Raw genomic sequence first — 26227 nt, forward strand, 5'->3', positions numbered from 1 at the left:
GTTGTCGACCATGTTCCATTGCCCATCTTTTGCCATCGCTTCGCGATAGACAGACCAATAAGCCAACCCTTATTGCCAATACTTCTACTACAGCAACGCATCATGTTGTGAAGTGGGAGCTACGTGGAGTGTCAACCCTACATACGCGGAAACCTAAACTCTCAAATGGGAAGTGTTAATGCAAGGTTCGGTATATAACGGCAAGGGTCCTTCACGATCGTAGCTGGTGAAAAGAGACTATGTCCCTTGTCTCTCTTACTTAATGATTATGTATCAAGCTCGTCTATTAAGTTTGTGCAATTCTCTAATTTCCTATTCGGCCGGCAAGTCGGAAACATTACCCATGTATCGCTCCCGCGGTGGCGAGCGGGCCGATGCGAGGGAGAAGAGCGAAGCTAAATAAACCACCGAATGTCCATATTTCTGTCACAGACATTTCCATTTCAAGAAGGTGATATTAAAGCCTGAAGACGAGAGTGACGAAACTGGAGCCTTGAATAGAAATTGTATTCTAAATAGAGGTCGATTTGGGCAGTGATATCGGCCCGACGCTGCCAAACTGGTAGTGGAGATGTATGATTTGCCGGCAATTTGTGGATTACATGTCACTCATTGTTATTCAGTGGACAGCGAAGTTGGCGATGCCCCCTTGCGTAGAGGTTCTGGAATGAGGGAGAAAACGCAGAAGTGATAGACAAGGGTTCGCTATGAACTGTCAACGTCCCATAATTTCACCCTCGGAGTCGTACCTGAGTCCTATCGTCCAATCGGGCGAGGCCTGTCAAGACAGCATGATCTGATGATAAGTCTTCATACGAGCGCTTCAAAACTCTAAAGTTTCTATCTCGAGATTCTATTCGTGCGCTGATATGTCTTTCCGCGCGAATATGCTCTATGCAACGTTGCGATAGATGACAACGTTTGAGACATTGGAGTTACACAGGAAAGAAAAAACCGGTTTCCTCCGCCGTGTCAAGATTTGGCCAGAGAATGCAGGGTATAGCTAAGCGAGGGAAAAGAGGAAAGAATAGGGAATCCCATTGGCTGGCAAACGAGTATAACGAAGAGAAGAAAAAGAGAGACGATATTCAGATAATGGCGAAAATAGTTATTTAAACTGATTATCTTCAGCTCAAAGAATCTAAATATCATTTCACTACAAGTTCAACATCATGAATCCGAAGTACACTCTTGCAATGCTTTGGCCAACGGCCATCGCAGCCCTCACCACTTCCAACACCTCATCCTCTTCAATTCTCTTGGATAACCAAGACCAAATCTTCTCAGTAGATGACTCGCAGTATCTCGCAGTCACCTCTGATATCCTGTCTTCTGTTTCATACTCCTCAGATCCTGCTCAGGGACCTGTTACCTACATCTCCGGTCTACTCTCCAGTACTACTGGCGATGAGCTTGAAGACGTTATCAAGAGTTCACTAGAGCAAGATGATGTTTTCTCTGAGACATTCCTTGGAACTATCCTTGTCAGTGCGGCTGATGAAGGGGGCCTTGACTCTTCTGTCGTGAGCTACTTCAATAGTCTCAGCTCAACTGTCATCTATGGAGCGGAGGACGGTCCGAGTCTCTGCGGCAACTCTACCTTGACTCCCTGCCCAATGTTTGGTCTTGCGAACGGCGATACTCTCAGCTTGAGCAAAGTTTTCCGCTTGTATGTCGATACCTACAGAACATTTATGGTTGGCACATACGAAGCGGGAGACGGCTATCGCACTTTACCTTGTTCCAACTCAGAATGGGGCGCTCCATCTATTCCTGTCCCCTCTAGGCTCTACAGCATCGAAGATGGCAGACCTCTCGCTGGAAAGCGAGTTGGTGTCAAGGACATCTACGATCTCGAAGGCATACAGACAACTGCTGGTAGCTTGGCGTACGCCTCCCTTCATCCAAAGGCGGACACAACAGCTCCAGCTCTGCAGCGCATCCTTGACCAGGGTGGAGTTGTGGTTGGCAAGCAGAAAACAGCCCAGTTCGCCTCCCCTCAAAGCCCTTGGGATTGGAACGACGCGTTCTACCCCCGCAACCCCCGCGGAGATACGTTCCTGACCTGCTCTGCGTCCTCAGCAGGAAGTGCCTGCTCTATCGCTGCGTACAACTGGCTTGACTTTGCTATTGGTACCGACACGGGCAAGTCTATCAGAGAACCCGCTGCCGTTGCTGGCATCTTCGGTAACAGGCCTTCGCAAGGAATGATTTCCATGGACAACATTGTCACCAACGCTTTCAACACGGATACAGCTGGTGTCTTTGCACGCGATCCTGTTGCTTGGGCCAAGTTCGCAAAGGCCTGGTACGACCCTTCTCTTCACCAAGACACGTCGATCAACGGATTGCCTGCGTTGTCAGTCCCTGATGTTCAGACATTCCCCAAACGTCTTCTGTACCCTACCGATCATCTGCCAATGCAGAACACCGCTGCGGAAGCTATCCTGCAAAAGTTCCTGGATGATGTGACAGCTGCTGTTGGTGTCACTGTCGATAAGATCAACTTGACGGAGACTATCGAGGACACTCTGGGCCGCCCACTACAGGGCATGCTTGACGATCTTACCGTGCTTTGGACCCACGACTTGATCACTGAGACGGCTGAACCACTGATTTCCAACTATAGCCCCGGATTCCCTCCCATCGATGAGCCATACCGCTCATTCTTCCGCGGCGCAGTGGTAGACGATAATAGCTACAAGTCTGCCATGGAAAACCGCACTCGCGATGCAGCTCTCTGGCACAAACAAGTCCTCTTCTCGACCAACAGCTCCTGCTCCGAGTCTATCCTGCTCTACGACATCGGCACAGGTGGTCTCCCATCCTTCCGCGAGAAGGATCTCAATGACTCCCCAGGAGCTGCATCCCCTGTCGACCCTCGAGGCCCCAAAGCGGTATCGACTATTTCGTCTTACTTTGGGGACGTCGATATCACGGTTCCCATTGGACAGATTACATATCAGAGCAACGTCACGTTCCAGGAGGAGGTCATGCCAGTCACTGTTAACATGGTTGCTAAGAGAGGATGCGACTTTGTCCTGTTTAACCTTCTCAACAAGCTGGTTTCGAAGGGGATCTTGACTTCGGTAGACACAGGAAAGCAGGCTTTCCAAGAGTGAGCGTGAGGTACATTAGCCACAGCGACATTGGAGAGTTAGCATATAGAATAGAATTCCCGTTTCTCTCCATGATCTTGTTCCTTTAGTAGAACTTTTCTTGTGATCTTTTGTATTTGATCCAGCGCCTAGTTAACAACTATAAACTAGATAGCCTCAACTGCACAAATTCCAAGTGTTGGTCCCCTTGAAGTATCACAGAATTTGAGGGACTCAAACTAGCCAGGAGACACGAATAACTCTTCTTTTCTGCCCTATTGCCACCAGCTGACACTCCGATTGTCCCGAACTCCCAGGCGATAAGAATGAATTAGTGTGAAGCACATCTCGCCTTATATATCGTAGACCGCATTAGCTCGTATGTAAAGGTGAAAGCTATTTCCGGCTCCAAAGACCTTCAAGGTCGGAACCGAGTCTTGCACGCTTCGGGCTCTTAGTCCGTCCCAACTGAAGAAGGCTACACGCTATCAGGTCTGTGCAGATACAGCTCTTACTTTGCCTTGCTAGTATAAGATTGAGGATGCTATGCCACGCTAGAGTACTGTGACGGGTTCTGGGGCATAGAGTATCGCCGCGACTGACGAAGAAGGTGGCGGCTCAGGTCGGTGAACCAACCTTAGAGGGTCTGTAGCCTGTGAGGTATAGATGGAAGGGCACACGAGTTGCGTAATAGTCATTTTAGATCGTATCAGAGGAAGAGATAGAGTGAGGGCAGTAAAATGGACTGACCTCGATGGAAGCAAGTTATAGAGCATCATGGCATGCGACAGGATATGACTTAATTTAGGTAGCAAGGGGTTTTGTCTACCTTTCTAGAACTTCATGTTGAGGTTTCTTCATTTAATTATATAGTTTTGAAATAATATTAAGACAGAGCGAGGGACGTCAGCTCTCGCTTAGTTAGTAGGTACTCGGAAATGTTTGTATGACTGTCGGCGGAGAAAGACCTGCCTGTTCTCGAGCCGATTTTGTGTTCCTGGCGTGCGTATTGAATCCTCAGTGACGCCGAAGACCCTTGCTTCCTCATAATTATAAAAGGCTTCTTAGTATAGTCTTAAGAAGAGGTTCATGGAGCGATTGGACATAGCCTCCTCGGCAGTCAAGACGACTAGCTATCCGCGACTTCTTAAGCTCTCTTTAGACAGCCCAGAAAGTAATGCACCTTGCGACACAGTTGCGACTGGCTAGCCACATAGAGAAAACTGTTTAAGTGTTTATTTTCGATGTGACGCCTTATCAATAGGCGATACAGTCCATACCTCTACATCACCGTTTTGCTGCAAGAAGGTTTAGCCAGAGCTACCATTTCAGGCTAGCTCCCGCTACTTACGTATGGCTGTTCAATGCGCTATCTTCAACTGCCGACAGCGATGAGCCGAATTCCAGTGGAGCTGCTAACGTTTTTTAGCCCAGCCCGAGAACTCTTTCTGGTACTGTAATTTTGTTCTTTAATGAAAACTGACTTGACAGTGAATTTAATAACCAATCGTCCTGAAAATACCTATAGCATATATGTATCATCAAACAGCAGCTAAATGGTAAGGCCTTTGTCGATCTTGTGTATGGATGGTAGGAACGTTGACCTGGAATGTTGAGCCTAGACGTACAAGTAAAATGCGGCTCATATTCCAGAAGAATGGAAGCGTCGATTTGCCGTGCCAGATGCGACCACAATTTATGGGCTGTTAGGGTCACTACCGAGCAAGTCACCAAGCTAAGACAAGAACTTTTGCAATCCACCCAGAGCGGGCAATGAAGACGAGATTTTAATGCATGACTTCACTGAATGGCATATGTTTAAGGTTTGCTCTCAGGGCGCACCTGGGATAATGTTAGTATATGGCCCTCTGTAAACCCCCGTAAATAAAATTAAGACTCCACTATGACACCGTTTTATCCGATATGTCGTTAAGCTTCAAGAAGGGGATTTAAGCTTCTAGACATCTTAAAAATACGAGGAAATTAATAATAGTATAAAGTATCTTCTGATGAATTATCTCAAGAGAGCAGATTCTCTAAATTGACTGTCATAATTCACGTCTACTCTCCTCCCTCATTCTACCCTACCGAACTGCTTCAAGATGGTCCACCAATACTGGCTGTTAGCTCTCCCCCTCCTGGTGCTAGATGCTGCACAAGGCGTAGTTGCAACTCATGGAAAGCACGCGAGTAAATCCAACCCATCGCCTCCTGGACTGCATGTTCTGCCCCTGATTGCGGATAACTCCGATGACTATAACTCATGGATTACTGAAGTCGCGGCTGGCACCCCCCCTCAGAAAATGAGGCTGAATCTAGACATAGCAAAATCGACAACATGTATGAGCTTCCTGTTCGACAAGGTCGTTGTTACTAATTAATTCTAGGGTTCATCTCTGACAAGACGTACGCGGATTGCGATGGCTGCACGAATGGATATTATCAGCTCAACAAGTCCAAGACCTCTTCCCCTGTTCTAGGTCACACGGCAATCTCATATGGCGATCCAACGACTTACCCGCCAAGCAACCTCACGTTTGATCTGGATTATCAAAAGGACACGGTTCAAATTGCTGGCGTTAGCATTCCCAAACAAGTCTTTGGTCTTTTCAACCCCTACAAGGATGAGTTCTCTGGAATTGGTGCGCTTGCGCTTGGGCCCAATGTCGAACATGGTTATGCACCGGGCAAGATCTACAGCTCCTTCTTGGATAACCTCGTTGCAAACAAAAAGATTGCTAGCCGCACTTACAGTATTGACCTGCACCAGCACGGCTCTAAGCCAGGTAAGTCCTCCTGTTTTGCGTATAGACTATGACGCTGACCCTCTGTTGGATAATAGCTTCAATTATTCTTGGCGGTATTGACACGGGTAAATTCAAGGGCAAGCTTGTAAAGAGGCCGTTGGTAAAGGACGAGCTTGGAACATTTGGGCGAGTACTCGAGAGATCCTTCACCGAGCATCTGATCTAACATTGGATATTTAGACCTTCAATTGTTCTCACAGGCCTTAGCCAGACTGTCCCCAGTGGAAAGAACAAGTCAGGAAAAGTGACCAGCTACCCAGTCCACAAGAACGACTCAGTCTTCCTCCTCGACAGCTCCAACCAGTACCTCCGATTCCGCCACTCATTCGTCGATCCTCTCTACAAGACCCTCGGCGCAGTCAACAACGGACAAGACGCATACTTTGTTCCTTGCGAGAAGCGCAACATGCCTGGTAGCTGGGACTTCCAATTCGGCGACGTCACGATCAAGATCCCGTACAGCAAGATTATCACTGACCAGTCGGGTGATAAGGGCAAGACTTGCTGGGTTGGTGTTTTGACTACCTGGAAGGGACAGCTAGTCCTTGGACGTAAGTTGATTGGTTTCTGAAATGAATACGTGAATACCTGCTGATACGTGAACAGAACCTTTCTTGGAAGCTGCCTATCTCGCTTTCGATCTCGACAATAAGCAGGTTGCGCTGGCTCCACCAGCCAACTGTGGCGAAAAGCTAGTTGCATTTGGTTCCGGTCCGAATGCCATTCCCAATCTGAAGGGCTGCTAGTCTATAGGCTCAAACAATGGCAGAATCCGGCGTAGTAGTACGCTATAGAGCTTGTTGACGAGGAACTAGACCAGGGCGGTGGCATGTTCCTTATCTTGCCTCTCCTCATAAATTCACTTCCAATAATTTAATTACCATTCCATTCTGCGACTTAAGTCAATGTAATAGTTGCAATTTATACTTCTATCCCCAGCTTACCAGCCGGAAGAAATATGGCTTTTCCGTTATGTTCTACTGTTCATTAGTGATAAGCCAACATCTCGTCCCTCGGGTCCCCCGGCTCGTCTTCGGCATCTGGCCTCGTATACATGGCTTTCCACTCCTGGTCAAGTATGGCAATAGCATCAGTATTATCTAACCGATCCTTGTCCCACATGATATATCCCCACTGACGCAAGGGCCGTGGTATAAAATCGCCAAAGAGGTTGCTGTATGCCTCTTTCCAAAAGACAACCCATGCGAATGGAGGCGAGTCATCACTGTCGCCGGTGAAGACCATCTTCTCACGATCATCCTGGGCTTGGTCCCTGTCAGAGTACTGGGTCTCGCGTCTTGATTCTTGGTACCAAGGTATAGTGGTCCGGAAAAGCACGTCGTCCACGACAGCCACAATCTCCTCCGAAACCACTTCGACCAGCTTCGCACGGTCCTGAGCTTCGAATACGGAGGACAGAACGGACAGGCCCCTCGAGACCATGCCATTTCTATACCATTCTGAGGACACTGGAGGAGTTAATCACAATTTTCCAGACATTGCCATGGTACTCACTATGGTTGACAAGGTGGAATGCGCCGGGAGGCGTATGAGGACCGGTCCTCACGATATCGAATGACGGGTTATCAGGGTGCAAGTCCCATTGGATTGCCTCAAAGACACTTTCATACTTGGCGTGTGCAAAGGCGTTGATGCACAGGATTTCCTCTATCTCCCAAGCCACAAAGTCATTCAGAAGAAGGTTGAGTCTTTCTTCGGATCCGAGGTAGGTACTTCCATGATCTCTGCCTTTGACACCCCCAAAGAGGTTACTGAATATTTGGAAGCGGTATAAGCCACGCATGATGCGTCTCTCCTCTGTGCGACTGATTTCCTTCGGTGTTGAGAGAGGTTCCATAATTGTGCGAGTCCAGGAGACGTAGTGATGCATTAGTGGCCGAATGACAGAAGAATGAAAAATGGCGATGCTGACGATGTCATCTTCATCGGGGCATTTGGTAAAAACATCTGTCGTCAACGAGCGATGTGATTTGTAATCCTCAATGAATAACAGAATTTTCTCCCGGCTACGTTTCAAGCGAAACTCAGGAGCGTTGCATTGGTCGGCGATGTAGGCATCAACATAAACAGGGCCCAGTTCCAGCTGTAAGCAATGCCAGAGCCAAAACGCTCGGTCAAGTTGGTATTGTTCATGAAATGTCGGAGATGCATGAACTAAAGCAGAGAGGTCTGCTATGGAGTCTATAGCAAGTAAACAAGCGTTTCTGATCTCGAAGGGAAGTCGTTCCAGGTTGGATAGAGAGGGTGACTTGGGGCTATCGGCGGCAGCGGGCGCCTCGAGAGGGATGCGAGCAAGACCTTGTTCCTCCATGTGAGCTTCCTCCTTTTTGAGACGTTTCCTCTGTAGGAGTCTTTTTAATTTGTGCATATCAGAAAATGTTCCAAAAAAAGGAGAGATATACTGTGAAGCTGCAGGCTGTGAGCTGATTGAACATGAGTAAAAATGGTTTTGGGTTGCCTCTTGGGGCTATTATTGTTGGCTGCCTACCTGTGGCTGATGACAAGGAGATGTTTCCGTTCGAGTTTGTCAACTTTTCCTCAAAGGGTCGACTAATTGACGGGTAGAAGATGGATGGATGTTGGGAGATGTTGGAGATAGAACTGCCGGAAAAGCACATGAGAAACAAAACGTATGAGAATCGCGCGGCTAGAGCGGGGCAGTGCGAAACAACCAATCAAACCACGTTCCTTCGCGCTCAAACGCGCTTATCACCAACAGTCACATTGACGGCTGTATCGCCCTGTCACTTTCGGCGATGACTCTATGAGGCACAGCATTTACGTGATCTGAAGAGTTTCCGAATTACCGAGCGCGCTTGCATGATATGGGTAGGTTCATGCAAGTGGCCGGGATCGGGACGCGCGTCTAAACGCTGCCATTCCAAAATTGGCCCCCTTAAATGTGACTCAAGCCTTCGTGACGCTCAAGGTAACGGTCTGTTGGTCCAGAAAATAGAAAAATGTGCCATTCGGATGTTTTTTATAGTTACTTCCAAGGTTTCTATCTGCTGGTTGTGACCAGACCTGAAACTTGCGAGACCAGTTCCATCGACCATGCGTTCGACCAACATGCTGATGGACTTGGAAGTTGGAGGTCCTTCACATCTCGAATGTGTAAGTAACCATGCTGCCTCTTGAGTATAAGAGAGCACTCGGTGCCATCCGAGTTCTAAAGAAGACAAAGAACCATTCGAAAAGCATATTATCATTCAATCACATTGCCATTGTTCCAATCTTTATTCCGTGTACATATCTCAACGCACCATTTACAATTTCCCTCATTTTGTATCAATTTGTTTGCTTCCTATAGTCTATATTCCTTCATCCAAATCAATTGTCCCTTCTTTCTCATCATGTGTTACTCCTGCAGCACCAAAGGATATTTTTCTAGCCGATGCAAAGACGGCCAAGTTCCTATGGTAGATAGGCGAACGGACGAACTTGAGATGGCAAGGGTAAGTACCATAATATGCTTGAGCATATACTCTGTATTTCTAACCTGTTGCAGCCTGCGCAGAACTATAGGCCTGTAACCCCTGCTCATCCAGTGTCACGTCTTCCTAGCCGCCTGGAGGCACGAGCACCCTCCTCAAGCCGCTCTGATGGTGGATCCAGCAGGGCAAGCTCCAGGCAGGGTATACCAAGTCAGGCAGTTTCCAGCCAGGCTACCTCCAATCGGCCTATATCCAGTCGTGCTAGCTCTAGTCAGGCTAGCTCTAGGCCACAGGGACAATCTAACCTTGAATACCAACCATCGATCATGTCTGCTGACTCGAAAGAGTCGCTTGCAAACGGCTTGATGGCTTTAAGATTCGAGATAAAAGACATGGGTGAACGTATCCAATACCTGATTGCTCTCAGAAAGCGTATGTCCCATAAGCAGAAGAAGATCGACGAAGCGGAGTATGAGCAGGCACTAAACTCGCCATCGATGATTGTTCTTTATGAGTCGTACAAACACGCGGCCGACTTTACTGTCGACTGCAAGAACGCCTACGAACAGAGAATGGCTCAGTATAGCAACAGGTTCGCCCGCGCAACTGCAGAAGATCAGATGGAGATATATGCTCTGCAAGAGCAATGGATCAGAGCTGCAGTCAAGTAAGTACTTCCTGAATAGAATAGATCACAATGTGTTGGGGGGCTGACGAGATGATATTCTAGCACTGCGGAGCAGCGATTGCGCTATCTAGAGCAGTTTCCATGTGCCTACCAGAACAAACAGTCGATCAGGGGCCACATCACTGCAGCAGAAGGTTCAATGAACGCGGCAAAGACTGCTCTGAAGGATGTGGAGATGAATAAGAGGGGTAAGTCATATGCTGTACCAACGATGGCATTCTCTTTTGCAATGTTAGATGAACTAACTGTTATCTTAGTCTTGTTTGCGAAAATGAGCAGGGAAGGCCCCTGGGTTTGATCAGTTTTGTAGCGATTATATATAAGTACTTGAAGTTGTCCTGGGATAGGCGTCTTGTATTGAAAATTTCAGAACCATGTTAGCGCTATCATGCTTAAATATATATCTCTCAATGCATAATGACATTCACATTCGTGAAAACTATCCCTTCTCTTTGCTTTGAAGCTATTTCCCCAATAACTAGCCGAGATTTGTATCAACAATGTCTTACGAAACCTCTCGCGAAGCCAGAGTCGTGTTTGAGAAAGGGAACCATCATGCTCTTGAGAACAGCATCATCTTAGTGTATGCATTACATGACGTCACGCCCCAAGACGTTCAGCAGGCCTGCGAGATCGCGACCGAGACTTTCGCAAAGAAGATCTTGAACTGGCCAAATGGAAGACTCAAGAAGCCAGAGATCTTCAAAGTTGAGACCCACGATGGACAACTGAGGGATTCCAACGATTGCTTTGAACGATTTGTTAACCATCTGCATGACGTCTTTGAAGCGTCACCACCCAAAGACCTACCTGTGTACCCTCACGCGTTCGTGATTATGGACGGAAGCTGCTTGGAGAAGGATGCAACTGCTATGCTGGTTCTTGCGTATAAGCCAGAGGATGAATGGAGAGTTGGCCATTGTCGCGTGCCCATTGAGGTTGAGCTTGGGTTGGTGGTTGAGAGCTTGAGGTTGGGCGATGTGACGGAAACAGATATGCTTGATCAGTTTGGCCATTAGATTGACCACGCATCTTGATTGTATTTTATCAATTACGGCCGATTATGGTGGCTTTTCGTATCATTAAAGTCAAAAGCATATAGATATCTTCACTTTATAGTAAAATTCCCTATGTGTCGTCATGTCGTCCTTCTCAGCTGCTAATATCCCAACGCTCGCTGTATCAGCTTGTCGCCTCCTTCTTCGCTTTCCTGGCAAGAAGTTCATCGAGCTTCTCGTGGGCAGAAAGCAACGTCTCTCCACTAGTACCAGTGTGATAGGGAGTATTCGTCGGTCCATCAGATACGCGCACAACATAATTCTTGGGTTGATCATCAACAACCAGTCGCAGCAGGTCAGGTCGTGAGTAGTGACCCACGCAATCAGTCAAGGTCTTCGCGTAGTCAATCTTGTCCAGATCAATGTCGCAGTAGATGAGACCATCAAACAAGGGGTCAGTAGGCTCGGTTAACTGTCGGCCATCCGGGCCAAAAACAGCTGCGGCACCACCACCTCCTGCGAGCATGAAACCGTCCTTGTCTGCGTTTCCTTGGCCCTCACTGTTGAGCTTAGCACCTTCGGCAGACAGTGGCTGATTAGTCACGAGGACATAGACAGCACCCTCGAGTGCATACATGCGACTGGCTGTAACCTCGTTCGCCTCTGAAAAGACCGAGTAGGGCTCAACAGCTGATTCAGTCCACTTTGCGTTAAATGGCCAGGCCGCGATATGAACCTGTTCACCTTGGCAGTAGGTATGATACTTGAGGAGTGGCTGAAGGTGTTCTGAACAAAATCGTCAGCAGAGTATCAGGACAGTGCATTATGAACGTACCCCAGCAGTTCAACATGCCAATCTTTCCCAAGGGAGTGTCCACAACAGTAGTGAGAGAATCCCCGGTAGAATCTCCAAAGATAGTCCTCTCGACATGCGTAGGCTTCGTCTTGCGGCGATGCAGAAGAATATTCCCGTCAGGACCAATAAGAACCTGAGCGAGATACAACGAAGCTCCAACCCGCTCACTGAAACCAAAGCATACGTAGATGTTGGCAGCTGCAGCAGCTTGACGGATCTCGAGCATCTCATCCCCATAGGCAGATATGCTGTTTTGCATGTACTTCTGCACCAAGGGCATGTTCTCCCTGTATGTTCCTGACCATAGGAAATTGGGATAGCCTGGGAGCCAAACCTCGGAGAAGGCTATGAGGGAAGCTCCGTTTTGGCTGGCTTCGTTGATGAGACGGATTGTCTTTTTGACAGCGGCGATTTTGTCGAACCAACATGGTTCGGCCTGGCAGATGGCGGCTTTCCATTGACGAATTGACATTTTGATAACAGTAGTGGAAATAACAGGCAGAGGAGTGCGTAATGAGACAGGCAGTGCTTTGGATTCGCCAATGTTGAGCTATGCATGATATATACTTATATACCTATTATCTCAGCATTAATAACCTTTCCCTGTGGCAATACCTAAGAGCAGACATCACCTGCATCGCCCATTTTCTCGGATAGGCATTATCCATAACGGAGTTCCCTACGTACTACGCTACTAAACAGCCTAGCATTACCCCGCAGATTGAGAGGCGTTAGTGATATGCAGGGCCTGTGAGCACTACTGATCTAGACCCGGCTAAGCATTATCCACCAAATCCCCTCACTGAACTTGATCTCGGGGAATCACCCCAAAAGACACTGCGCAGTCACATTGGTTATCTTAACAGTACCCGAAACACGGCATTATGTATTGGTGAGATAAGATACGAGTCCAAGTGAGCTGGACTGCGACTACCAGTAGCATCGGCTGCCCTCGGTTCCTAATGACCTAGATGGTAGATATACCTGATTGTTTATCTCTCAATTGCATTACTTAAGCAGCGTCACCTGGATACCCCGGTTCTGTAAACAGTGTGCCAATCCATCCCTGATAGTCCAAGCCGTCACTAGTCATAAACGGAATGTCCATGTCAAAACAATGGGGGCCTTCTGCTGCCCAGAGTGAACTACTACATTCATCCTCATCGAGCCCTTGTGATGTACCCACGATAGCACCCCCAGTGGCCTGTCCGCTTTCTTCTTTACTGATCCCAAGTGCACCGAACGCATCTTCACTGACTGACCACTCCCGAGCCAGTTGGCGAATTGCAAGCAATGCACGCTGGCTCCAGGCCCAAGCAGTACTCATGTCAGTGAGTGCTTCTGCCAACACTTTTAGTGAAGCTATAGCGCGATCACGGTCTTTTGCATCTGTAGACGTTGTTTCAAGGAGAAGAATGATTGATGCCGTGAAAGCGCAGTGAATGGCTGAGATGGGTATTCGTCGCTGAGGTCAATCAGCATGGCAATACTCCTAAGAGTGATAGAGCGACTCACTAAGGTGTAGTGTTTGCTGTAAAGCTTGAAGATATTACCGATGGAATGTGAAGACTGACTACACTCCTTGAGGTGACTTGATCCGGTGCTGGGATGAAAATTGCCAGAGTCTAATGTCTTTCGCTGCACTCCGACAAAAGGCCGATGCAGCAAGATTATGGCAACATGGATCTGAAGACTCCAAGGGAATCAGTACATAAAGTGCCAAAAGGGGGCACTAGGGACTTACTGTAGCAAGTAGATGTGAGGTAGCGTAGGTGCCAGTGGCGATGGTGATAGTCGAAGACAGCTTGGAAGATTTATCTGAAACTCGATGATATTGACATGTGTTTTGGTGACGAGCTCCATGATTCGCGACTTGGCATGTTGGCTTCCAGGCCTATATCTTAGGGGGGCTTCAGTACCTAGAGAAAAGCCGAGTAGTAAGGTAACTTACATCTCATCCAAGGCTGAAGATGTGACCCTAAATAGCTGAACGGTCGCACGAACATTCGAGACTTGGTGACTCCGAGGGAAAACGATAGGTTCACCGATCGGAGACTCGGAATGCCAAGATTCGTACTCTGCACCATGTTCCATAGAAGGTAGCTTGGCAGATGTTTCGTGTTCTTGGATAGTGGATGGTCGACCAAGTCCAATATTAAATAGCCTCAAGTGGTCATGTTAGCTGTAGATATCTCTCTGCATGAGTTAAAGAGGAAGCTCACTTATCTAAAACATAGCATCCCCACCAAACAATAGTTCCAACTTCAGCTTCATCCTTAGTTATGTGTCCTGTATCGACCCAGTGGCTTCGGTCGAGATGAAGTCCAAGGTTGAAGGCCATTCTTGCTGCCATACCTGCAAGCATCGTTAGTAACTATCAATCAATCTCTTACCACGTCTCCTACCGCAATACATCCATCCAAGAGCCTCCTTGTCAGTAGCTATCTCTCGCAACCCAAGCAACGCTGTCGCCTGCACTGTCGTCACTTTCGGCGCCTGGCTCTCATAAAACAAGATCATCTTGGCCTGCTCAGCCAACGCGTTGCCAGCCGTATTCTGGTCAAGAGGATCAGTTCGTAGTTCGATCCGATCCGAATACCGAGCTGCAAGCGCCAAGACAGAGGAAAGCAATAAAGGTGAGGCGTATCGGCCGGAATGAGTGATGTACAGATCTTCGAGGAACAATTCTTTGACGACGAGATACTGCCATGTATTCTGCCAACTCCAAAAGAGGTCCAAGAGATGATTCCGTAATTCGTCGGATATATCAACGCGAAGATTAAGTTGGTCAAGTGTATCTGCAGCCTGTTTCTGCAGCTCACGCGATGACACAGTCGAGCTTGCTGCAGGACTATTCTTCAGTAGTGAGAAGTTACTCCTAGAACCGAAGTAGTGGATCTGGCCATCTTCGCCAATGTTGAGAGCTCCAAGTCGATCGCTTATATCCTTGATTGGAGATCTGTAGCTAGAATCGTCAGGAAGGGAATCACCCTCCGAATTGCTGTAGGTGTCTTCAACAAAGCTCGATGCGAGTCTGTCCTGAGTTGCAGCGTTGCTTTGGAAACGTTCGATTTGTGCTTCCAATGTTCTGATCCTCTCTTGGAGCGCCTCTACGTAACGTTTGCTTGGGGGTCTATGACAATAGTTAGATAAGGTACTTATGGCTTCTTGTTTCACAGTTAAACATCAATGGCTATTGATGTAAAAGGTAATTGGGCTCGTTTACTTTCTATTACTGTCCTGGGTCGCGTATTCACAGACCTCCCCAGCTGTATTACACGTTGAGCACGAAGGACGTTGGCCATCACACTATTTCCGTTTAGCATCAAACAGATCACTTCTGCCAATCAAAGATGAACCTACCTTGACCCGCTTGGTGCGACATGTACTGCAAGCTAAAGCTGACCGCTGCCTCGGCTTTCCAGAGACTGTCACCTGAGATCTCATAGTATTGACATTGGCAGGAATGGACACATTGTTGAACAGATAATAGACACTGAAGCGGGGTTATAGGCCACACGTGATGTATTTTGGCGTGTTTCTTATCTAGTCTTGCGCCTGTCTAAGCTAGCATCAGTCCGGCACTAAGAATGGGACGGCTATGCGATGGCATCTTATCCGGATGTACATCGATTATTCCAGCTTGCCAAGAAGATAACTTGGTGCAGGGCAAAACCTTTGGATTGTGCTGACAGGAAATTGTAAGGGTGACGAGAGTATTTGAAGGAGCACATCGGTAATGGAGAATATAATCGAGACTCCGGGTGAAGAGCGAGGGAGCAAGGCTATACGATGCCGAGTACAGCCGTGCAGCCACGTTCTATAGGCACGATACACCTATCGTTGAATAGATCGTTCCAATGTTTCATTACCTAATTGCTCTTAGATAGGTCATCAATGACGAAGCAATAGTGCTGGTTAAGCATTACCCAGCAAGCCTTCATATCACAAAGGGCGACCCCATGATAAGCTTCATCCCCGCATACTAGCGTACCTTACCAAGAGCGGAGTCCACCTCAAGCGGCACTTCTCTACGGACTTGGAAGCTGATTGGCCGTCGCTATCCGGGTAGGCATTACCCAGCACTGTTATCTGGCCTTGACCACTTATGGAATAGTACGACAGGCAACTTAGATAGCCTCCTTCAGTGAACCACTGTATTGCCTAGCTAAGGTTGCAATAGTGTAATATTAGACAGGCCATTGGAAGTGTTAGGACTATTTGAACCCTCCAATGCGCCCATGAGATCCGGATGAATTGTACAATAACTGTCCTGCACATCACGACCTTTTACAGTTACCAGCTTCTGACACTACGGCATGGCACTCATCAAGTTTCGCGGCAAACCACTTAGTGGCTATAACATTCTCGTACGTACTGTGTATCTGCATCATTGGAAATCATCTGATCACTGTATCAACAGATCATTGCCTTTGCGACTTTTGGTAGTATCACCTACGGATACTGTTCCGCCATCATAGGATCCACCCTCGGCCAGCCATCCTTTCTCCATTACTTCGGTCTCGATACAGCCAGCAATGCAGCCGCTCTCACTGGTGCAATCAACGGGCTCTTCCAGGGCGGTGGCCTCATCGGCACCTTGAGCTTTGGAGCTGTTGCCGACAAGTTCGGTCGATGCAAGGCCATGTTCCTTGCAAGTCTAATCGCTATTATTGGTGGCGGGCTTCAAGCTGGCTCTGTCCACTTGGCAATGTATCTAGTCGCAAGGTTTCTTACAGGCCTGGCTATCGGTGGACTCGTCATGCTTGTGCCCCTTTGGCAGAGCGAGGTCGCGCCTCCTCATGCTCGTGGCCTCCTCGTTGGTCTTCACGGTGTTTCGATTTTGGTCGGATACTCATCGTCCGCTTGGGTCGGATTCGGCTTCTACTTCGTCAACGCAGACGGGGCACAGTGGCGTCCTCCTCTGGCCATACAGTGCTTACCTCCACTCATCCTGGCATGTGGCGTCTACTTCATTCCTGAGTCTCCACGATGGCTCATCGACAACGATCAGCACGAAAGAGCCGAGGCTGTTCTGCAGCGCATCTACAGAGACCCAAGCGACCCCGACAACCATGCAGCCAAGGCCGAATTTGCCCAGATTCGCGCTCAGGTAGAGCTTGAGCGACACTTGCCATCTTCTTGGGCTTCACTGTTTACCGTTCCTCATTACCGGAAGAGGGCCATGATTGGTTTCACCACTCTTCTTGCTGGCCAACTTACTGGAACTACCGTTATCAACAACTATGGACCTTCACTTTATGCGGCCCTCGGACATGGCGCTTCTGCTAGTCTCGCTCTCTCGGCTGGATGGTTGACCGAAGGACTTGTCTGCAATGCCATCAACGCTGTCCTCCTTGACTACGTCGGAAGAAAATGGCTGATGGTCACCGGCCTCATTGGCTGCGCCATCTCACTTCTTGGGGTAAGCATCATGGTCGCTCTTTACGGAGGCACGACAAATAAAGGTGGCAACTCGGCTGGTGTCTTCTTCTTATATCTGCACCTGACTTTCTATGCCACCTGCATGGATGCCTCGACTTATGTCTACGGTTCTGAGATATGGCCTACTCATCTTCGAGGCAAAGGCTTTGCGATATCCTGTGCCGGTCTTTTTGTTGGCTCTCTTACTCTTCTTGAGGCTGCACCGACTGCTTTCGAAACCATTGGCTGGAGATTTTATCTCATCATGATGGCATTCACAATTATTTGTGCCATCATCTTCGCCCTGTTCTTCCCTGAGACTAAGGGAATGACCCTGGAGGAGATCTCAGCTCTCTTTGATGATGAAGTCGCCATTGACGCCTCGAGTGACACTAAGACCCTGTCTATCACCAGCGACAAGGAAAAGGTAAAAGCTTAGGTTTAAATGTACTGGATCTCTTCTATATTGTGTCTAGGCTTGAGACACCGTTCGTTTCGACCATGTTCTAATTTAGTTTATTAATACGAGCTAAACATATTTCCAGTAACTAAATAAATATGTGGAATTGAGGCCCGCCTATTGCGACCATTGGAAGTTATTTCTTGCACTGCAGCTAGTGCGGATCTACATATTACCGCCGTAGTTAGCTGTTGGTGGAGATCAGACACTTCACCTACCAATGTAAGACTGCGAACGTCTGATCATCAGTCATGTTCTCACGGATAAATCGCCGACTGGTTCGTTAATCCACTTCCGGTGTAACCCCCAGAGTTATAACATAAGTTGTAGGTTCCCCGCATCGACTGTCCGACCTTCTTCAGAGAAGACACTTCATTCACTATTCTCACTGAATATCTTTTCGCTCGCAGTCACCATGGTGCGTCAAATCCACTTGGATAAAGGTTGGAAGTTCAAGCAAGCCAGCTCTCTGAACGGCGGCACTGCTTCGTCCTTTCTACCTGTCGCCCAGTTTCCAACTGTCGCTCATATTGATCTTTTGCATCATGAGTTGATCCCCGATCCCTATATTGACATCAACGAACTGAAGTGTCTTTGGGTCAATGATGCGGACTGGACATATCGTACCGAGGAGATTTCCGCACTCGATCTGAAACCCTCTGAAAAGGTAGAACTTGTCTTTGAGGGCCTTGATACAGTAGTTGACGTATATCTGAACGATTCGCATATCTTGTCCAGCAACAATATGCACAGATCTCACCGTATCGATGTCACTGATATGCTGCGGGGTAGAGAGAAACCGTCTGTTTTGGAGCTCAAGTTCAAAGCTGCCCCAGCCTATGGTCGTTCTGAACGTGAGCGTATTGGATACAAAACGCTCAAGGAGGGAAGAGGCGTCAGCTTTGGTGGGTCTGAGAGACTCTTTGTCAGGAAGGCTCAGTATCATTGGGGTTGGGACTGGGGACCATGCGTCAACACTAGCGGTCCTTGGAAACCCATTTACTTGGAGGTCTACGAGTCACGCATCTGTGATCTCAAGGTCACCCAGAATGTTGCCCCGGATCTCTCCTCTGTGGACATCAAAGTCGAAGCCCAACTAGAGGGTCACAACGGTATCAATGAGGTTCAGGTTCAATTACTGGACGTTGAAACAGGGGATGTCGTTGTTGACGATAAAGCGTCAAAGTCGACTAGAGGCGCTCTATCGTTTACGGTAAAGGTCAACAAACCTAAGCTATGGTACCCGTTCTTGTATGGGGAGCAGAACCTGTATCTCCTCCAGGTCAGCATTCCCAATCACACCGTGAGCAAGAAGTTAGGCATCAGACGGCTGCGCTTACTACAACACCCACTCAAAAACCAGCCAGGCACCTCATTCGTCTTTGAAGTCAACAACATTCGTCTCTTCAGCGGAGGCTCATGTTGGATCCCCGCCGACTTCATGCTACCGCGAGTGTCAAGAAGCACATACGAGAAATGGATCACTCTTGCCAAAGCCGGAAATCAGTCAATGATTCGTGTCTGGGGCGGCGGAATTGTTGAGAGTGACGACTTTTACGATATATGTGACCGTGAAGGCATCATGGTCTGGCAGGACTTCTTGTTCGCATGCGGCAACTACCCAGCCTCTCCAGACTTCGTTGCCAATTCCAAGATCGAAGCGGAGCAACACGTGCAGCGTGTTGGTCATCATCCCTCCCTTGCTTTGTGGTGTGGAAACAATGAAGATTACATGTGCGCAGACGGAGATCGCTGCTGGGATGTTGACTACAGTGACACGACCGGACCATGGGACAAGACCACATTTCCAGCACGTGAGATCTATGAACGCACTCTCCCTTCCGTCATCAAAGCATCAGGCACTGATGTCCCATATTGGATCAGCTCTCCTTACGGTGGAAGCTTCTCCAATGACACCACGGTTGGTGACACGCACTGCTGGGATGTCTGGCATGGCCAGATGTCACCATACCAGGACTACAAAGCCTACATGTCTCGCTTCATGTCCGAATTCGGCTTCGAGTCAGCTCCTAGTCTCCAGACTCTTCAGCGAGCTATCACGTCTCCCCAAGAGCGCCATGCACAGTCGAGGACCTTTGACGTCCATGATAAAGGCCCTGGTCATCAAAGACGGTACCCAATGTACATGGGCGAGAACTATCGCTTCCGTATGAACCCACTTCGCGACTTTGTGTACTGCACGCAGTTCCTTCAGGCCGAAGCGATGGCGTATGCTTATAACTGTTGGCGACGTGAGTTCCGAGGGCCTGGGGAAGAGAACTGTGGTGGTGTCTTGGTCTGGCAGCTGAACGACATCTGGCCTGGTATTAGCTGGGCACTAGTTGATGTTGATATGAATCCCAAGCCTGCTTACTACATTACTAAGCGAGCACTCGACAAGATGGTTGTTGGAATGGAACGAGTCGCCACAGAGAAGCCACCTTATATCACCACTGGTTATCTCGATAAGAAGCACAAAGTCGACATTTGGGCTGTCAACGGTCATCTCGACGATATGAAGGTCAGCCTGGAGGTCAAAGCATTTGATATCCAGAGCGGGAAGCCAGTTGAATGGAAGGGTGCGGTCGCGTCAAAGGAACATGTTCTGAAAGCGAACCGTTCAACTGAACTTCTGGCCGGGCTGGACATTCCAAACCCCGATGAAACGGTCTTGGTTGCGTATATACGAGACGTATCATCCGGAGAACAACTAGCCAGATGGGTGAGCTGGCCCGAGCCTCTCAAGTATGTGCACATGTCTCCTGATCTGAAAATCACTACGGAGATAGTGGATGATGGATCAGCTGTCATCTTGAGGACCAATGCGCCGGCCAAAGGAGTGGTGTTGAGTGCATCTGGCAGTGATGGCAAGAACGTGGTCTTTGACAACAATTTCATCGATATGGTGCCAGATGAGGATGTGAGAGTTGGGTTAACCGGATTGCTTGGGGATCGTGTTGATGTTAGGTTTCTTTATGATTGGGAACTCGAACCGAGGTTTGAGTTGTGATACGACCTCATTGGGGTACATTATTTGGCACTTATCAGATTATGTTATCAGTTATTAGGTTTCCTAGGCGGCTATAGTTATCCAAGGCTAATAGTCAAGCTTGCCGGCTTTGCAGATTGTGGGTTTTTACCTCCAAGAGTAGGTAAGCCCATGTATTTTTATCACAGTGCATCCTCAAGAAGCCACAATCCAGTCTAGATTAGCTATATTAAACTTAGAGGCCTAAATATAGCACAATTTATAAAGATATCTAATAGTTAGTAAAATGGCTTAATATATTGTATCGCAGCTCTAGGTCTAGACCTATTCTATAGCTTACTACCTATATTCATGTTTTACTTAATTAGAGGATAAAGGTTTATTTATACATATTAATAATAAGCTAAGTGGTAGTATGTATTAGTACCCTACTTCGAACTTAGTGATATATACTACAATAAAATATTTATGCCTAAGAAAGCCATTACAGTAAGCCATCTTTGATACTAAACTCAGTATAGGTACCCTAGGGTCTCGGTCTATACCGTAATCGCGTATTTACCCATCCATAGGCCCTTCAAGACCAAAACGTGTACCCTAAGAGGGTTGAGCTGATTGTGGCAGTGAGGGTCATGGCAACATATTTCACGATGCACTCGTCCATATTCGTGATAATATGCTGCAGATAGACCTTTACGAAAGTACGACTCAGCCACCGAGCTCAGCTCTCTGTAGCTAGCGAAATGTGATAGTAGGAAAGCTGTTCGTGGTGGATAACTATATATATTCAGTAAGGGTCCGGATGAATTGCTTGATCAAACTTCAGCATTCACTATCTCACTCCCATTTCTATTCATCCTCTTACGCTTTCCCAATCGAACACAAATAGTCATGGCGGCAACCGCTGGTCAGGTCGCTGCGACCATCGCCAGAATCCCTATCGGTCCGATCCAAAAGGAACAGGCTGACCAAGCCGCCGAAGAGCGCCAGACCCAAATCATGGACGCGCTGAACAGAATACAAGGAACTCTTCAAACCATCCAGGTTCAACAAGAGCAGCTGGCGGATATCGGAATGCTGCACTCCTCTCTCTTGGTAATTCAGGCCTGGCAAGAGGGGTATCCTACTGCCGTCAAGAATAATGACACCGAGGATATTAACAGCTATCTTCAAGCCCTCAATAGCAAGGGTGCAGATGGTGCGGCCTCTAATGTCCGGAATATCTTCAACGTTTTGACTGGACAGGGTGAAGCGCCTTCAGAAGAGGCTGGAGCAACCCCTCTTGTTGTAATATGGCATGAATATAGTCTAGTTACATGTTCTCCTTTCTCCTTCCCCCATCAGTAACCATCCATGGAGCAGCATCAATCTACCGACCCACTAATTGCCTTCATTCTTAGCTGCTTGAACCATCACTCTGCGGCACTCTTTGGCTTCACTGACCCCAGAAAGAGTCTATCACCGAATACTTAGGCAGATCGAGTTCCAGTAGGCTGGCCAGCAGGAGGGGTTCCACTTCCAGAAGGAGGTTGACCTCCCTGGCCACCGCCACCGCCGCCTCCACCAATACCACTGTCCAAAGCATGACCACCATCGCTAGCCAAGTATCCAGCAACGCCGTAGTACTCGTCAGAGGTGTAGTCCGCAGTAGTGTTGATACCGATTTGGATCCAGGCAAAGATTCCATCCTGAACAGAGTCTCCCAGGTAGACGTACTGAGGGAAGGGGTCATAAGACTCATCAGCCTGAAGAACAGACCACATATCCTCCTCGTTGGTGGTCACTTCAACAGTGTTGGTGTTGTAAGGCGCAAGAGCTTCGACTTCCTCACGAAGATCCTCGGGCCAGAAAAGCTGACCAATGTGTTGAACAGGACTGTTGTAGACCTGAATAGTGCCATTGGAAGAAACCGATGCATTGGCGTGGGTGAGGAGATGAGTATGAGTGGCACGACCCTCATAGTGACCGGGGAAAATAGTCTCAAACTGGACAACACCATCGTGGTCGGTGATCTGAATACCGCGGAGGAAAGTGGTGTTCAGACCAGCTTGGGAGCTAACTCCGGAGTAAACACCAGTGGCATTGCAGTTCCAAACGTCGGTAGCCAAGTTGGGTACTCCATTACAGGTGGAGACATCGACGTATTGGACCTCGAGGAACAGAGGGACACCGTCACAGAACTCCGTTTCGATGACGTTGGATCGCAAGTATTCGCCGACGATGTAGTAAGGACCAGCAGTGATCTCGGGTGACAGGATACAGCTGGAGTTGGCGCCAAAAACTGTCTCGAGAGGAGTGAACATGTTGTTGTCTGAGACTGCAGTCTTGTTATGGTTGACAGCCTCCCACTTGACAATATCGTCCTCATCGCGGCGATGCTTCTTGGCAGCTAATGCAAAGTATCAGTACCAGAGAAATAGTCGGAAGGGGATCTTTAGCATACCAGTCTTGATACCAAGTCTCTTACGGAGCTGTTCGACCTTCTCTGCTCGACGAGCAATCGAACGAACCTTCAGCTCCCGAGCATGAAGAGAACCAGAGCACGCGTTCAACGACCTCTGACCCAAGTTGGCGATAGCATCACGGGTCTGAATCTGTCTCTTAATCTTCTGATGATCATGCTTCTCACCAGGATGAGCAGAGGCAAGACCAGCGAGAACAAAACCCGCTGAAGCGAGGGACTTAAAAGAAACCATGTTGAATGAAGAATTGATGAGTGAGAAGGTTGCAAAGAAGCATAATCAGAAGCAATTAGGCTGTCTTTTATATATAATACAATCCCTCGGATTGGTGGATCGGAGAATTTACAGGCTTGCACGTCCGTTACGCAATACCCATTCGAGTGGATCGTCCGCCTCAGCCTTGGTGGAGGCATAATGGATGAAGCATTCGCGTTCTCCCACAACCCGAGAATTATGTGGAGTTTTCGGCTCTTTAGAAGGTTTCGGGAGCTAACGTAACCAAGATTGGGTGTACGCCACGGAAACATGTGGGAAAGGTAATCCGAAATTCAGAGGCTGTCACTGGCTGGGATACGAATGCGCGGTCATCGGAATCAATGCGGTTTCAGTTCGTGGCTGAGAAGGTCCCTGGCATTGTTGAAGAGTGAAGGACTTGTTGATCTATTTCTAAGAGTTACGTAGCGGTGAGACTAATTCTCACCATGAGCAGACTTGAATGCTTCTATCATGCGCTGAGCCCCATCATCAGCATACATCATGTCTTCCATGTCGATACTGCTCTGGATATGCTCCAACGCTCTTGGTCGCATCTCCTTTTCGTACGCAACAATAGCGCGCTCTAACGCTTCTACATCAGCTTCCTGATCATAGCTTCCTTCAAGAGCCCTAGTCTCTGCTATGATCTGGTCAAATAGCATGAGCGCGTCATACATGGCTTGGTTCACGCCTTCGCCATTTGGAGTAGCGAGATGTGCGGCGTCTCCGAGGAGAACAACGCCGGGAACGCGTTTCCATCTAGGCACATCTTCATCATTAGAAGAGAACAGGGCTTTGTCGAGGCGATATAGTGGCCAGGGTCGCCATGGTCCCTCAGAAGCTTCGATTAATCGTCTCAAGTCTTGTGTCCAAGTCTCGTAAAAGCCTCCAGGCCCAAGCATTGTGTTTCGCGCTTTGTCCATATCATTTGGATCAGCATCACCACCGGGACGCGTCAAGGATTCAGGTGCCACTACGCCCATGTATGTACGGTACGAGGCATCGGATAACTGTTGGACTGCGAGGGTGGATTTGGCACTCATTGCCATGGCAGTTCCCTTTCCGGCTATTTGCTGCGCGAGTTTGTATTGTGAGTTGTCTGGGGATATTCTGCCTTCAATGAATGATTTGCCAGAATAAATGGGCTTAGCGTCAGTAACCTGGGAATAATGTTAGCTCGCGAGTCTGATGAATGTAGGATATGGATACCTACGAGAGAGCGCACTTTGCTCCAAGCACCATCTGCTCCAATAATGAGTCGAAATCCACTCTCTGTCGATCCATCGCGAAACTTGAGTGTTAAATCACGCGCTTCCCCATTTTCCTTCTGATCAACAGCATCCAGTATCTTGCCCCAACGGATACAATCACTTGACAAGGAATTGAGTAACAACTGTCGCAGCTGCTGGCGATCGATCTCTGGTCTATCACCACCATCATTGTCTCCAAACGAAGCACGGAATTTCCCTTGAAAGTCCATCAATGTCATGGTCGTTGCATCGTATCGAGCTAATGACTCGAATTCCTTGTGAAGACCCGCGCGACGAAGCGCTTCTTGGCCTGAGTCTCTGTGGATGTCTAGTGTACCGCCTTGGCTTCTGAGTGTTGACGTTGGAGATTCGTCGCGCTCAAAAACGACGTAATTAATGCTTGCGGTTTGAAGCAGACGTGCTAGCATGAGGCCGCATGGGCCACCGCCGACAATTGCGATTGGAAGAACAGCTGAGACTCCCATGTCTCAGTATTGGGAGTGGAAAGTGGTAGTGATTATTTGAACTGATTATATAGAGGGACATTGGATACCTTTTATAATTGATTATTGACTAGACACTGTGACGCGCAAGTTAAATAAACTTTACAGCCTCCTGCTCTTCCTCGCATTTTTGTGGACGTGATTGGCCCCGATTACTGTTCGGGCGTGAGTAAGGCCCGAAGAATTCTGACACATGATGTCATAGTCTAATTTGTGGTGTTGATTCGGTATTTTCTATGTCCCGACTTCGAAATGGGAATGTCAAGTAATGATTACAGTATCAGTTTATTATGATTAGCTAGCTAATAGGAGGAAACATTCTTTAATCTTACCTGCCTTTTAGCTCAATTCTACTTATAGTTATTAAGTCTTTACTGGATATAACTTAGTAAAAGTAATTAGTTTACCCTATAGAGAACAGTATATATAAAACATAGCTCTTAAGGCATAAACAAGCAAAACACAGCCACAGAGATAAGATAATAAGCTACTATTATTATATTACAATGTCTGTATATTACTTATAGCAAGACCTCGTTAAGCATGTCTCTGCTTATTCTTGTATTTACAGGACTTACTGTCTTTATAACTAAATTTTACAATAAGTAAAGACTTCCAGGGCAATATCCTCACTTATCATTCTATTAAATCAGAATGTTTTTATAAGTCTGCAGTTCTCAGTCCGCTGCGCATAATGTCGCATTTTACCTTAGCCTTATAGATTATTAAGACCCTGCTGGGAAGGCTTTACTAAACCGTTTTACTTCGCGCGAAGTGGCTTGACATTTTATAAATTGAAGACCTGATATAGCTATTTCGATACACTTATCGATTCCCTTTATCCTATAAAAGAATTAAAAGATCACCTAGCCTCAGGTTAATATATTAACTGCCATTTTAACCATTATTTAAAGCATAATCAGAAACCTGTATTAGAACGGTTTACCCGAAAGTTCAATCGATGGGTCTGCTCAGGCCTCTA

The 26227-nt window shown here is 47.7% G+C and overlaps 12 protein-coding genes across 12 annotated transcripts; 7 read left to right on the forward strand and 5 right to left on the reverse strand.

Moving 5' to 3' along the window:
• Nucleotides 1-1172: 1172 nt before the first annotated feature.
• On the forward strand, nucleotides 1173-3122 carry J7337_002017 (uncharacterized protein; the record flags this gene model as incomplete). The annotated part of the gene is made up of 1 exon (XM_044819750.1): nucleotides 1173-3122. One exon carries the CDS (start codon nucleotides 1173-1175, stop codon nucleotides 3120-3122), a length of 1950 nt encoding a protein of 649 aa, XP_044684050.1.
• A 2078-nt stretch (nucleotides 3123-5200) lies between these two features.
• Nucleotides 5201-6651, forward strand: J7337_002018 (uncharacterized protein; the record flags this gene model as incomplete). Its single annotated transcript, XM_044819751.1, has 4 exons — nucleotides 5201-5438; nucleotides 5486-5884; nucleotides 6106-6456; nucleotides 6512-6651. The coding sequence occupies 4 exons, from the start codon at nucleotides 5201-5203 to the stop codon at nucleotides 6649-6651; spliced, it is 1128 nt and encodes a 375-aa protein (XP_044684051.1).
• Nucleotides 6652-6892: 241 nt separating this feature from the next.
• On the reverse strand, nucleotides 6893-8294 carry J7337_002019 (uncharacterized protein; the record flags this gene model as incomplete). Its single annotated transcript, XM_044819752.1, has 2 exons — nucleotides 6893-7374; nucleotides 7421-8294. The coding sequence occupies 2 exons, from the start codon at nucleotides 8292-8294 to the stop codon at nucleotides 6893-6895; spliced, it is 1356 nt and encodes a 451-aa protein (XP_044684052.1).
• Nucleotides 8295-9686: 1392 nt separating this feature from the next.
• On the forward strand, nucleotides 9687-10346 carry J7337_002020 (uncharacterized protein; the record flags this gene model as incomplete). Its single annotated transcript, XM_044819753.1, has 3 exons — nucleotides 9687-10027; nucleotides 10091-10236; nucleotides 10306-10346. The coding sequence occupies 3 exons, from the start codon at nucleotides 9687-9689 to the stop codon at nucleotides 10344-10346; spliced, it is 528 nt and encodes a 175-aa protein (XP_044684053.1).
• Nucleotides 10347-10548: 202 nt separating this feature from the next.
• On the forward strand, nucleotides 10549-11067 carry J7337_002021 (uncharacterized protein; the record flags this gene model as incomplete). The annotated part of the gene is made up of 1 exon (XM_044819754.1): nucleotides 10549-11067. One exon carries the CDS (start codon nucleotides 10549-10551, stop codon nucleotides 11065-11067), a length of 519 nt encoding a protein of 172 aa, XP_044684054.1.
• Nucleotides 11068-11230: 163 nt separating this feature from the next.
• Nucleotides 11231-12374, reverse strand: J7337_002022 (uncharacterized protein; the record flags this gene model as incomplete). Its single annotated transcript, XM_044819755.1, has 2 exons — nucleotides 11231-11832; nucleotides 11882-12374. 2 exons carry the CDS (start codon nucleotides 12372-12374, stop codon nucleotides 11231-11233), a joined length of 1095 nt encoding a protein of 364 aa, XP_044684055.1.
• A 1746-nt stretch (nucleotides 12375-14120) lies between these two features.
• On the reverse strand, nucleotides 14121-15228 carry J7337_002023 (uncharacterized protein; the record flags this gene model as incomplete). The annotated part of the gene is made up of 3 exons (XM_044819756.1): nucleotides 14121-14257; nucleotides 14296-15035; nucleotides 15164-15228. 3 exons carry the CDS (start codon nucleotides 15226-15228, stop codon nucleotides 14121-14123), a joined length of 942 nt encoding a protein of 313 aa, XP_044684056.1.
• Nucleotides 15229-16221: 993 nt separating this feature from the next.
• On the forward strand, nucleotides 16222-17765 carry J7337_002024 (uncharacterized protein; the record flags this gene model as incomplete). Its single annotated transcript, XM_044819757.1, has 2 exons — nucleotides 16222-16272; nucleotides 16326-17765. The coding sequence occupies 2 exons, from the start codon at nucleotides 16222-16224 to the stop codon at nucleotides 17763-17765; spliced, it is 1491 nt and encodes a 496-aa protein (XP_044684057.1).
• Nucleotides 17766-18201: 436 nt separating this feature from the next.
• J7337_002025 (uncharacterized protein) lies at nucleotides 18202-20796 on the forward strand (the record flags this gene model as incomplete). Its single annotated transcript, XM_044819758.1, has 1 exon — nucleotides 18202-20796. One exon carries the CDS (start codon nucleotides 18202-18204, stop codon nucleotides 20794-20796), a length of 2595 nt encoding a protein of 864 aa, XP_044684058.1.
• An 870-nt stretch (nucleotides 20797-21666) lies between these two features.
• On the forward strand, nucleotides 21667-22122 carry J7337_002026 (uncharacterized protein; the record flags this gene model as incomplete). Its single annotated transcript, XM_044819759.1, has 2 exons — nucleotides 21667-22062; nucleotides 22120-22122. 2 exons carry the CDS (start codon nucleotides 21667-21669, stop codon nucleotides 22120-22122), a joined length of 399 nt encoding a protein of 132 aa, XP_044684059.1.
• A 122-nt stretch (nucleotides 22123-22244) lies between these two features.
• J7337_002027 (uncharacterized protein) lies at nucleotides 22245-23471 on the reverse strand (the record flags this gene model as incomplete). Its single annotated transcript, XM_044819760.1, has 2 exons — nucleotides 22245-23164; nucleotides 23219-23471. The coding sequence occupies 2 exons, from the start codon at nucleotides 23469-23471 to the stop codon at nucleotides 22245-22247; spliced, it is 1173 nt and encodes a 390-aa protein (XP_044684060.1).
• Nucleotides 23472-23926: 455 nt separating this feature from the next.
• On the reverse strand, nucleotides 23927-25227 carry J7337_002028 (uncharacterized protein; the record flags this gene model as incomplete). The annotated part of the gene is made up of 2 exons (XM_044819761.1): nucleotides 23927-24652; nucleotides 24706-25227. 2 exons carry the CDS (start codon nucleotides 25225-25227, stop codon nucleotides 23927-23929), a joined length of 1248 nt encoding a protein of 415 aa, XP_044684061.1.
• Nucleotides 25228-26227: the final 1000 nt, after the last annotated feature.

This window comes from Fusarium musae, chromosome 2 (assembly GCF_019915245.1).
Source record: "Fusarium musae strain F31 chromosome 2, whole genome shotgun sequence".
NCBI classification, from domain to species: domain Eukaryota; kingdom Fungi; phylum Ascomycota; class Sordariomycetes; order Hypocreales; family Nectriaceae; genus Fusarium; species Fusarium musae.